Source organism: Phyllostomus discolor, chromosome 1 (assembly GCF_004126475.2).
Source record: "Phyllostomus discolor isolate MPI-MPIP mPhyDis1 chromosome 1, mPhyDis1.pri.v3, whole genome shotgun sequence".
NCBI lineage: Eukaryota > Metazoa > Chordata > Mammalia > Chiroptera > Phyllostomidae > Phyllostomus > Phyllostomus discolor.
Window position 1 is genome coordinate 217,304,264 of NC_040903.2, and position 13,290 is coordinate 217,317,553.

Here is a 13,290-nt window from a genome sequence, read left to right on the forward strand (position 1 = left end):
TAGAAATGTGTAGGTGAACAGTAGATGAAATAGTGAAGTTGGAAGCATAGCTCCTACAAAGGCAGCAGAGGAGGGCCTAGTGGCTTTGGATTAGTACCCAACGTTGTCAGCCGTGGCCGAGGAAGGTCTTGTTTTCTCCTGCGGTTGACTCCTGAATAACACAGGTTTGGACTGCGTGGGTCCACTTGTATGCATTATTTCTTTTTGATAAATACCTGTGCTTTTTTTCACCTGCAGTTGGGCGTCTGCAGATGCCAGTGGCTGGCTGTATACATTGATCTATACCATTTTATATAGTGGATTTCCTGTTTATGGGGTTCCTGGAACCAGTCTTCCACAGATACTATGGGACATCTAAGTTTTGGGGGAGTCAAGAATTACATGTGGATTTCCAACTCTGCAGGGGGTCAGCGCCCTTGACCCTCCCACTTAAGAATCAAGTATTTATAAAAAGGTCTTGTAAATTAATAAGAAACAGAAGTATATAATGTAATAGAAATCACCAGAAGATACACTAGGCAGTTAATAGGACAGATAGTGAATATTCAAGTAAAAATGTTCACCACCCTAAAAGATACCAATCAGATCTGTAAAAAACTGATAATCCATAGTGTTGACAATAGTGCAGGGAAATGGAAAATCTTGTAATTTTGACAATAGCGTAAATTATATTTTAGAGTAATACAGTAGTAACAAAAGTTTTAAAAGCATGTATGCCCTTGCCAATTGATTTCTGGGCATCTACTCTGCCAATACAGTTGCGGGGATGTGTATACAAGGGTGATCACGATAATGTTATAATAGCAAAACTTTAGTGATAACCTACAGTGAAATTCTAGTTAAGCACATTGCAGCACATCTGCACATACCCTGCCTCCACACATCTACAGGCAGCGTTCCCTGGGTGGGCAAGGTCGCTGTTTTTGGCTCGTGTTGAACAAATGGTCTTTAATGATGCTGGTAGTTATTGTATTCCCCTGGCATTTGTCATCTTGCCTATTCTGTTCTTTATTTTCATGTTAAGGTGGTTCTGAGAGTGAGGATAATCTCTCATATGCCTTAAATTTTGCCTTACTGCTCTGGTTCCTATATTTGCTTGGTTTGAAACCTATGCCCTGGGAGATTTGCTCACCTTTCACCCCCAGCAGCTTTGAATCGCATGATGCGAAGGAATAGTAACCTCGCTTCTTGCCGAGTTACCAAAATACACTGGTTTTCAGCTAGCTTTTCTTATTTAGGAATTTCCCTTGTAACCAGAAACACTCTATTTTTGTTTATTCTCAACGCTTTTTCTTAAAATTCAGATTAATTGAGAAAGGGAGATAGGTAATACAATTATGTAGTTCAAGGTTCAAAGGACATAAGAAATACAGAAGGAAGTCTTCACCTACCCCTTGACTTCCAGCCACCCAGGTCTCTGCCATTGGGATAGTTGGTGGCATCAGTTTCTGTCAGTCCTTCCAGAGATATATCTCTGTGTGGAGAACCAAAGACACATGTTTTTTCTTTTTTTACACCAATGCATTTTCTCGACAATTTTTTTCTCCATGAACCTTGGGCTTTTCCCAGCCTCTCTCCCTGGTTTGTCTGAGAGGGTCTTGTATGCTTTCCATTCAGCAGAGGTGTTGTGACCAGTGTGGTGAGTGAGACAACGGAACAGATTTCCGTACGATGATGAGGGAAGGCAGGTGTGGCGTCCTTCCTTCTTCAGGAAGCACCCAGAGGTGCTCCAGGATCTGAGAATTGTTTTCAAACATTTCTGAGCCCACAGGTTGGTCTGCGGGGCTCCAGTGGCTGGGCTTCATTTTCTCCCCGCCTGCATTGTGGACTCGTCTCTCTGAAGTGTTTGTCCCTTGGTGGTTCTGTCTTTCCTTTTATACAGTCAGGCTGTGCCGTTTCCTTTGAGGATGGCACCTCTGTGCTGGTAATCTCTAGCCCAGATTTCTGTCCTGAACTTCAGGCCCAGTTACCAAATACAAGTTGTGTGCGCACTGTCCTCACTCGACTGCCCAGGCTCAGCCTGCCCTGCACCCATCTCCACAGACGTGGGTGTCAGTGTCAGCTTGGCCTCCACCTCCTTCCCCCTCTGAATATTTCTTGATTGTGTCTCCTCCTTTTCATGCAAGGCTGCTGCTCTTTGTTTGTTAACCTTGGATTTATGATGCAGCTATTTCCTATTAAAGACAAGGGCGGTCATGGACTCCCTTCCAGTATTGCCTGCACATAAGTAGTCATTTGTCCTGTCCTTCAGGCTCTCTGCGTTCTGGCCTGTCCCTTCTGCCTCATGCCTCTGTGTCTGGGGAAGGGCATACTTCGTCATGGCGATTTATTTATTGATCTGTCACCCTTTTATGCCTGTAATTCCCTCACCCCTTCCCCCATGCCCTCTGTTATATGCTCAGTTCATTTTTTTCAAGATTTTCTTTATTAATTTTTAGAGGGAAGGGAGGGAGAAAGAGAGGGAGAGAAACATCAATGTGTGGTTGCTGGGGGCCATGGCCTGCAACTCAGGCATGTACCCTGACTGGGAATCAAACCTGCGACACTTGGGTTCGCAGCCCGAGCTCAATCCACTGAGCTACGCCAGCCAGGGCCATTTCTGTTATTTTTTACAGCTAGTGTCTACATAAGATTGAGAGTGGGTATAGAAAAGTAAGTTGAATTAACATAGTAGAAATAGGTAAATCTGTCTTAAATGTTCTTTTACAATAACAAGATTTAAACAGTGTTTTTATAGTCCTCGTAGGGACTTTTAAACTTCATGTTTTCTTCTCAATAAATTATTTCTGTCTAAATTTAATTATCCTAAGTCATCAGGTTCACAGTTGATCGGAATATATGAAATCTCTTGCATTTTTATCTCTTATATGCAAATTGTTGACTTTTTTAAAAGTTCTGTGCCAGCCCACCTGTTGCTCTGAAGTTTTCTGTATCCACAGCTTGTAATCCGTCAGTTAATTTCCCTGTAAATGTCTAAGTGTCTGAGTGGAATCCTGGGATGCATGTGGACATTGGAGTCAGACAGCTTCAAGTCCTGGCTCTGGCAGCTCCTAGCTGTGGGGAGCCCTTGGACAAATTCCTTAACTCTCAGCCCTCCGTTCCTGGTGCTGGAGATCAGGCACCTGATAGAGTTGGGAAAAGTAAGTTGGACGTGATCCTAGACGTGAAGCCTCTGGCTCTGGGCTTCAGCCACAGTAGGCACGTGGTAACTGCTAGCTTCTTGCTTCCCCCTCATCCCTCCCTGCACCCCCCCCACCCCCATTAACTGACTTGGTGCACAGCAGGGGTGTCAAACTCATTTTCACCAGGGGCCACATCCGCCTGGCAGTTGCCTTCAAAGGGCCAAGATAATTTGAGGACTGTATAAATGTAACTGCTGCTTAACTGTTAAGGAGTTGAAATTACATCTGGCCCTTTGAAGGCAGCCTCAAGGCTGATGCCCCTGGTGAAAATGAGTTTGACACCCCTGGTGTAGAGTTCATTAATTCGTTTCCACATGATGTGTGATTCTGCTGGTGATTTTGGTGATGTCCGGACACTGCCCTACTCAGGGAGTCTCCAGCAGCGCTCTCTGCCTGCGCCTTGAGGGCTGTGTTCCTGCTCCCAGCATCTTTCCTGTGTGTTTTCACAGCCCATCCCTTGGTGCAACTTACGCTGTAGCTCAGGGATTCTCAAACTTCCGTGTGTTGTCTGTAGTGTGTTGGTTATCCACTGCTCTCTAAGAAATTACTCCAAAGCTTGGCAACTTAGACAAAACTTCGTGTTATCTCGCGGTCTCTGAGTTGTGTTTGGGAGTGACTTAGCTGCATGGTTCTGACTTAGGTGCTCTTGGATGAGCCACAGCTGCAGGCATCTGAAGGTTTGGCTGGGGCTGGTGGATCACTTTCAAATGGGCCCTCTCGCCTGGCTGCTGTCAAGAGATTGCAGTTGCTCACCCACTGTGGGCACAAGGCCTCCTTGCCATCTGGGCCTGTCCCTTAAGGAGCTTAGTGTCCTCATGACAAAAACCATTGATCTGTGAAAGCAGGGAGGAAGCCACAGTACCTTTTATTGTCTAGGTCAGTCTCTTAAGTGCCTTCCCTTTCCCCCATTGTTTCTGCCTCACTCCGTTCCTTAGAAACACGTCACCAAGTGCCCTACACTTGGAGGGAGATTAAGTTCTTCCTTTTGAGGGGAGGAGTGCCACAGAGTCTGTGGACATACTTAAAAACCACCACACCTTACTTGGTTGAAAAGTAAGGTTCTCAAGGCCCATTTCAGATCTAGTGACAGGTGGGGCCCAGAAACCTACAGTTTGCACCATTAGTTCACCCTAGTGGTCCTGATGCAGGTGGCCCGGGGTCCACACTTGGAAACATGCTGCTCTGCCAGATGGGTCACTCGGTCTTTCTTAATAGTTCTTTCTCGTTGGTCACACCTCCATATCTTTGCCCCCATGAACAGAGCATACATAACCCCTTTTCAACTGTGGACATCCTTTTTCAGGTCCTACATGATCCTAAATACTTCCATGGTGCCCTCTAGTGTGTGAGCTCCCTGTTCCTTGAACTCCTGTAATAGTCCATCTTTTTTCAGCTCTTTGGTTCTCGTTACTTTGTTTCATTCTCGTTACTTTGTTTCAGCACCGTGTTACTAGTGGGAATTTTAAAAATGATTACATTTTCTCGACCTGCTCTCCTGCCAGCAGAACTAGGACAGGTTGGTAAGGAGCAGTGTGGCCATAAGTATGCCAGAGGGGCAGCACACACTATACAGTTCTTGGTATTTGTCACACATGCGAGTTCCTGCTGTGTGCCAGGCTGGGTTTCAGCTACACCACAGGTAAAGGAGACAGATGTGCTCCCCGTGGACAGTGAAGTGACAGTAAACAGGTGCACAGAAAAGTACCATCACATCTTGAAAAACATTCTAGGGAAGGATGCTATAAAACACAGGAGGCCTGCGTGGGCATGGTTTTCAGAGAATCTGCCTGAGACTGGAAGGATGAGAAGGAGAAACGGCGCTCAGGAAGGAAGGAGCGTGGCATGTGCTGATGCCTGAGAGGAGCGGAGGGGGCTGGAGGCCCGTGGCTGAGCTGAAGTTGTGGGGAGACGAGAGTCTGCCATGGCCTGGCTTCGTTCTGCGTGCAGTATCCTGAGCCGTGGTGGTGTGGCATCCTATCTGGAGCTCTTCTAAAGAGTTGTGGAAATAATGGGGAGAATCACGTGATAGGTACAGATTCAACTCTAACAGGTTGGAAAAGAGGATTTCTGAGTAGCTTGGCAGAGGGGAGAAAAGGGAGAACTCAAACCCAAGTGGTTTTCAGGGTGACTCCTCTCAGGACATTAAAGGTGGGGAGTGACCACAATAGCACCTGGTGGTGTTTCTGTTGCTGAAAAATGTGCTCCTGCCTTTAGAGGTGGTGTGGTATTCTAGCCAGAAAGTCTGTTCAATGTGATTCCGTGTTTTTTAAGAGCTGAGCTCAGTTTGTAGGTCAGATACATCCGTGTCTCTCTCCATACTCCCAGTTGGTAGCTGCTAGCACACTTCTAGATCAGCAGTGGCGGGCAAGGACGAGGACAGTGAGTGCCTTGTGATGTCTTCCAGCTTCCCTTCTGTCTAGTCCGTCCGCACTCTTCCCAGCCCTCGTCTCCTGAAGGCTGTGGTGTGGGGGGTGTGGGGGACCTGGTTCTGGCCGGACTCCCTACGGAGGGCTAGCACTTTGGAAGGTCTTGTCCTCTCTTTTTCTGGTTTCTGCCTGTTTGCAAGAGGGTTGGATGAGATGGCCTCTAAATTTCCATTATGTTCTGAGATCATCTCATATGAGCCTGGACCCTAATGCTGTGATCCACCTCTGAACTCCCAGCATGTGTTCCTGCTACAGCAGTTACTGCTTCTCCTCCTCCTCTGCGATGGCTGGGCAGCTCTGCTTTCTCACAGTCTCCCTTGGGGTCACTTGTTTGGCAGCATTCCCGTGGCAAGTTGGTGGGGGCTGTGCTCAGCTGGAACAGTGGGTCTCTTCAGTGTACAGTCTTTCATCCTCAAAGAGGAGGCTAGACTGTCTTATTCATTATCATGGTGACGTCATTCCAAGAAAGCAAGCCCTGCTGCACATGCATTTTGCCCAGCCTCTGTTTGCTTTGAATTTGATGATGTCACATTGGCCAAGGCAAGTTACATAGCCAGTGCTAAAGTGTGAACACATGAGGCAGTACTGATTAGAGCCATTAGTGTAAGCCTCTCACAGCTTCCATGCTAAATTACCTACCTCTACTGAGGATTTCCTGAAGTGCTTTATCAAAATCTCATGAAATCAGTTGGAATTATAAATCTGATACACTCAGGGGGTAGCTTACTGGGAGTATAAAAGTTTTGATTTGCAGAATTAGAACCCCAGGGTAGATACTGAGTGAGACTAAGTTTAGTCACGGGCTATTCTTGCCTGAATCTGATCTTATGCGTTCAAGGTTACAAAATAGAGTTCAGATTGTGTTATTGTTCTCCTGGGACCTCTGCTTCCTCAACAAGGTAAAATCGAAACACGTGGTATTGGGTTATAAAGCTACTTCATAGTAGCCCTGGCTGGTGTAGCTCAGTGGATTGAGTGCGGGCTGCAAACCAAAGCATCGCAGGTTCGGTTCCCAGTCAGGGCACATGCCTGGGTTGCAGGCCAGGGCCCCCAGCAACCACACACTGATGTTTCTCTCTCTCTCTCTTTCTCCCTCCCTTTCCTCTCTAAAAATAAGTAAATAAAATCTTTTAAAAAAGAGTAACTCATTCCATTAAAAAAAAAGCTACTTCATAGTTACGCTAGACTTCATATTAGTCCTAGTGTGGACTACTGAACATTATCATTGAATCAGTTTTCTAAATCAAGATGTAAACTTACATTGCAAAAGTCGAATATGATGTATAGTAACCTGTGTTGGGGGGATTGTGTGTTTGTTTTTTAGCTCTTCAGAGAAGTACGAATAATGAAGATTTTAAATCATCCAAACATAGGTACTTTTTGCTTTCTTAAGTATTTTTGGGTCTAAATGCATTCTTGAAAGTATGTCATAAGGCTAAACTTGTATTCCAGGAGATGTAGGTACACATTTAATAGAATATATATCCAGATTGTTTTTCACATGTATTAAACTTTTGAAATTACTAAAAATGAGTTAAAACTTAGTTAAAAATAATATAACAGCTTCTTTACACAGTGATAGCTACTACAATCTAAAAATACTACTTTGAAAGTGATGTAGCTCTGAAGACAGACAGTTGTATTAGTTTATTATCAAAATCACTTCTAGGAAGTAAGAGAGGTAACGTTTGATATTAAGGCTTTCCTGTTAATAGCCTGTCCCATTCCTGAGGCACAAGAAGAGAATGGAGCCACAGGAGAGAAAAAGTTGTTTCATCCAGTCTGAGCCACCATTATTTAAAAGACATTATTTTATGAACTACTAAGAAAATAGCAGTGCTACCAAGCCATCATCCCATTATCAGTGATATTTTAAAATGTGAAAAAATATTCATCTTAAAATCAGTAAAATACGTGGAAAAGAAAAATAACAAGGAATATAATAGTGAGAAGAAAATCTTCCTTCACTTTTTTATTGCAACCTTGGGGGTTAGCCAGCCAATTCTGGATTTCAAATTTTAACTTTTCACCTAAAAACACTTTCTTAACTATTGCCTGGAACTAGCTAACTCAAACATATTTATTTTATTTTTTAATTACTTAAGTTATACCCTTACTGGCATTTTCTCTACTTACTACTAAATGACGTCTTTGATGATAGATGTAAATGTCTAAAAATTTAAATTCCTATTGGATTAGGAGAGCTAATATTTGCATTGGGGTTTTCCCAGGAGAGCTAATGTTTGCATTGGGATTTTTAGAAAGGTTTTATTTATATGTTGATAGTTTATTAGCATATATGCCTTAAATTTCTTTCAGTGATTTTTTTTTCTTGACAGCCTGAACACATCATCTTAGAAATATGATAATTTTATCAGTTCAAGAGACATATATTAAATTCTGCATTAGGCACTTTATTTGGTCTAATACTCTGTGTTAAAGCATCAGAAAATAGCCCAAAATCTAAAAGATGACTACCATTTCCTTCGTGTGATAAATTCAATTTTAAAGAATGTATTACCAAAATAAAGTAGAATGTGAAATAGTGATTTGATAGCTTTAGAAATTTCAGTTTTATTTTAAAATGTATATATCTGATTGTTTTATAGTTTTATGAATTAGCAGTAATAGGAATATTATTTCTGTCTGTAACAGGAACTGGTATAGCAAAGTTACAATAGTTATAGATAATTATTTCTATAATTGTTTTCAATTAATTATAGTACAGTCCCTTCTTCTTTCCATCTCTGTCTTCATAATAGTAACCAAAAAACCATGTTTTTGGAGAATTGTGATGTTTCCCAAGCAACAAAAGTCTCAAGTGGAATTATATATATCCTTAAAGCCAGAACAAGTCAACGGACTTGCAGGAGTAGAGTAGGTCTGAGCAGTCTCTGCAGTGTGAACGAGAAATAAGAATGCTTTTCCTAAGGTGCAAAGACTGCTGGGAGGGCACCGAGCCAGTGTAGCCGTGCTACCAGACAGTGACAGAGGGATGGGGCCAGATACATCTTCCTGGACTACTGAATGCACGCTTCCATGGTTCCAGAACCCAGAAAGAATTGATTTCATGGAACTCCCATGCTTTACCAGCTCTTTTCTGTTCTTGTAATATCTGATAACCTTCCTAAAAGCAGGTTTTAGAGGGCCAGCTATTAAAATCTTAAACACAAAAAGTTACTTTGTGTAGTTACAGTTTATATGTACATGGTGTATGCATACAAACATTTGTTACTTTTTCTCCTGTCTTTTCTCCTTGACCAGTGAAGTTATTTGAAGTCATCGAAACTGACAAAACACTGTACCTTATCATGGAGTATGCAAGTGGAGGTAAGAACTTGGTGGTGTTTTTCTTTCTTCCCTTTTAGAAGAATACACATCCACCCTGCCCATCCAGGTGATTGTTAAGGTTTCTTTAATATCCACAATCATAATACACTAGGATGAGAATCAGAAAACCTGACTGTTAGCATTTGTAGGCTGCTCTTGTTTCACAATTAGCATTTTTAATTGACAGTATCTAAATACTTGGATTCTTTTATTGTGGTAAAATGTCCATAACATAAAAGTTACCATTTTAACCACTTTAAGGGTACAGTTCAGTGTCACTGAGTGGTGCATGTTGTTGTGTGGCCGTCACCGCCATGTATCCACGGAGCTCTCTTCGTCTTGCAAACTACAGCTCTGTCCGCAGTGAACATGACCTGTGCCCGAGCCCCTGGCAGCCACCCTCTGCTTTCTCTCTTTGAGAACTTGACCACCCTAGGGACCTTATATGGGTGGAATTAGACAGTGTGTGTCCTTTTGACTGCCTCTGCCACTTAGCATGATGTCCTGAAGGTTCATCCATGTTGTAGCATGTGAGAGGATTTCCTTCCTTTTTAAGGCTGTATAATATTCCATTATTGTATGTGTGGTGTGTGGTATTGTATGTGGTGTGTGGTATTGTAATGTTAAAGGTGTCCATTTTTCCCAAGGCCAGACATAGTGGTTCTTCTGTATATGGTTAGATTTTCCTCAAAGATTAAGGACTAGTAATTATTTGCCTTCAAGTTTATATAAATGAAGACATTTTTTGATATGAATAAACAAGGTCTGTCCAGAAAGTATCCAGCAATGTAATATTAAAAATAGAGGCACTGATTGAAGAAAACACAAGATATGAGAAATATTGTACACAGGACAATGCCTGAGTTCCCTTCAACAGAGGCACCTTGGGACCTCACACAGTTCTCCCAGCGTCACTCCCACTGTTCAAAACACTCTGCAAAATCCTTCATTGGAATCGACATCAGCTGTCCTGTCGTGTTTTCCTGAATCTCCGTGACAGTCTGAAATCTCTTCCCTTCAAAAGTGATTGTAGTTTTGGGGAAAGGCAGAATTTGCAGGGCACCAAATCTGGGCTGTAGGAGGACTGGGTCACCTAGGTGATTTGATGTTTCACCAAAAAACTCTGCACAAGACGTGATGCATGAATGAGCGTGTTGTTGTGGTGAAGCTGCCAATCACCGGTTGCCCACAGCTGCGGCCGTTTTCATCGTATTGCATCTCTCAGCTGACGAAGAACACAGGTCATGCTCCTCGTTAATCATTTGGTCTGGAGGGGCGAGCAGACTCTTGATGGACAACACCTTCCCAACCAGAAAACACAGTTACATGGTCTTGGCCTTGCCGCGACTTTGCCGCACCTTCTTCGGGTGTGGAAAACCAGGCAGCTTCCACTGGGCCTCCCTGTCCTGGTCGTGCGAGCTGCAGACCCACAGTTCATCTCCAGTCATGACCTTCTTGAGGAAATCCAGGTCACTGGCAGCCGTCTGAATCAAGTCACTGGCAACTGCAGCACGCTGTTCCTTCTGCTCTGGTAGCAGACGCCACGGGACGAATTTTGCCACGACACATTTCTTGCCAGGATCCTGCGTCAGAATCTCGGACACAGTAGTTTCTGGAACCTGAAGCTCCGCTCCCAGTCCTCACACTGTCGGTTGCGGATCTCTGTTGGCTGCAGCCTGCACACGCCCAGCAGTCTCAGGTGCTCTGCTTGCTGCAGGCCTTCCAGAGCGTGGGTCACTCTCAACAGATTCTGGGCCGTCTTTGACGTGTTTGTGCCACACGCTTGTGTTTGCGCCACACTCACTGCATTGTCTCTGAAAGCCTTCTGAATCATCCGAATAGTTTCTGGGGAAGAATGTTCAAGCTTAACACAAAAGTTGATGTGGACTCATTGCTCTGCTCACTCAGTCACTTTGAATGCGACGGCCACACCGCACGCATGCTCACTCAGTGGCGTCTGCCACCCCCACTGACTAGTGCAGTGAAGGCATCACTGTTCACGCATGAGCATTCCAGTCCACTCCCCTTGGCTGCCGGGTTACATCCATGTGCTGCAGACTGTTCTCATCATATGAACAATGGCTGGGCTGTTTCTGGACAGACTTCGTATACCAGCTGTTTAAAGTATGGACAGACCTGGTATATGGCTGTTGCCTTTTACGAAGATTCTCAATGTAGGGTTGAGTTTGGGGTAGGCTTGTAGTTTTTGGACCATGTGTGAGTTTGTCTGTGTAGGTCAGAAGTTTTGTTGCTTATTTTGTTGTGTTCCCTATCTCTAGCACATTGTCTAGTAGATTCTCAACAAATAAGAATTGAACTGAATTTATGAAATGATAACTTCCTGGAAACATACTCTGTTTGACTCTATAGCTTAAATTGTTTGGGTTAGAGTTTTGTTTTATCATTAGCACTTTGATCCAGATTGCAAAACCTGAAGACAGAAAGTTGAATCGCAGCCTCGTTGTAGTGAGTTTACTATTAAATAAAAAATTAGAAGCCTGTTGAGAGTGAGAATAAGTTCTAGTAGGCATGCCTCTGATACCACTTATTCATACTCCTAATTTCTTATTAATTGTGTGATTTCTATTTTAAATGTGTGGTTGGAAAATTTGGTTGGGATTTTCACAACTGAACAGCAGTAGGAAGAGCTGGAGGTTAATTGCAGAACAAAAATCTATATGGAGTCCTCTACCTTCTACTCATCTTACAGAGTGATGTTCATTACCTTTTCATTTGTGTAACCCCTGCAGTGCACAGGTGCCTTCCTTCTCTAACCCGATCTCTCTTTGGCCATCACAATGACTCCGTGGTGTGGCCAGGCTTTCACCCTTGAGAAGTAGAGTCGGGGACATCTCACTGCGGTCCTTTGCCAGGTGTGAAGCTCAGCCTTCTGACACCACATGCCCCTCCTGGTTGTGTTATTTGGTTGTGGCTTTCTGTGTCCATCTGGTTTAGGTACCAGGTTGTAGGGATTGCTCTTACATAGGGCAAGACAAAAACATCTGAGAAGCATTCAGCTTTTTTTTTTAAACTTTATTTTTTTCTTCTTAGAGGAAGGGAGGGAGAAAGAGAGTGAGGGAAACATTGATGTGTGAGAGAAACATCAGTCAGTTGCCTCTAGCACACTCCCAACTGGGGACCCAGCTCACAACCCAGGCATGAGCCCTGACTGGAATCAAACCAGTGGTCTTTCGCTTTGCAGGATGACGTCCAGTCCACTGAGCCACACCAGTCAGGTTAACATCCAGTTTTAGTAGAAGGAGGATGGGCTTGGGGAAAGAAAGGAGGGGCCAGTCTAGCTAGTGCCTCTCATGGGCAGTGTAGTGCTGCCTGGTAAGTGACATGCCTCTGAGTTTCTCAGGGGCTCGCGGAGACGGCCCTCCCTTGAGGAGCATTGTTGAAGCGTGGGCCGTGGTGGTGTTCATTGGCTTTGGCTGTGTGCTCTGATCATCTCAACACAGCACCCTCGGTCTCCAGGACTTCTCTTGCTTTGGTTGTTTGTGTTTGCCATTGTGAATAACTCAAGTTTCTTTAAATTTACTACCTACTTCTCCAAGCCTGATGTGTTTCAGTTTAGTAGAATCATAGAATTATAGAATTGGAAAGAATCTCAGAAATCATCCTAATTTTGCAGATGAAACTAAATCCTTGAAAGGTGTTCTGTGCCAGCAGTTCCATCACTAGTGGCAGGACTTGAACCTGCACCCAGGGACCTTCTGCACTGCCCTGTTTTCAGTGTCCTTCCATTAACCATCAAGTCCCTGACCTGTTTGCTGCTGTTTCTCCAACAGATAGCCTTGAGAGGTTGTCAGGTTAGCTGCTTAGTCCGAGTGCTAAATACATTTTTAATAAGGGAAAGAGATCTGTTCTGGATCGAATTCCTAATTGATAACTTAGTAATTGTGAGTATGACTTTATGGTTCCTAAATCTCCTCAGAGGTTTTTATTGTATTTGCATGTATGAAAGTGTTTTAAAATTATGTTGGCAGACTTGGACTTTGTCTGTGGGAGTAGAGGAGACTATGAAATGACTGATCTCCTACAAGGATCACCCTGGCTGCTGGAGGGGGAGAGGGTCAGGGCCCAGAATAAGCTGTGCCCGGGTCCTTACCAAAGTCCACTGGACCCCTCAGGCCCTCACCCCTCCTGCCCATCCCTCTGCCCATCCACCACCTCCCTTGCTGTGTGCTCACAGCAGTCAGCAGCATGCTTGCACACACAGACACACTGCCTGTTCCTTTCCCCAGGTTTTCTCCATAGCACTTCTTGTCCTCTGACATACTGTGTGTTCTTTTGTCTGTCACCTGTCTCTCCCACTAGAATGTAAACGCCACGAGGAAAGGGACTTGCTT

The 13,290-nt window shown here is 44.0% G+C and overlaps 1 protein-coding gene across 6 annotated transcripts in view; it reads left to right on the top strand.

Moving 5' to 3' along the window:
* MARK3 (microtubule affinity regulating kinase 3) overlaps positions 1-13,290 on the top strand; it is a 91,976-nt gene that overhangs the window by 43,831 nt on the left and 34,855 nt on the right. For all 6 annotated transcript variants that reach the window (XM_036014150.1, XM_028505756.2, XM_036014161.1 and 3 more), the window contains 2 exons: positions 6,933-6,981; positions 8,873-8,938. In XM_036014150.1, coding sequence (XP_035870043.1) covers positions 6,933-6,981; positions 8,873-8,938 — 115 coding nt within the window. The remainder of the gene's footprint in view (positions 1-6,932; positions 6,982-8,872; positions 8,939-13,290) is intronic.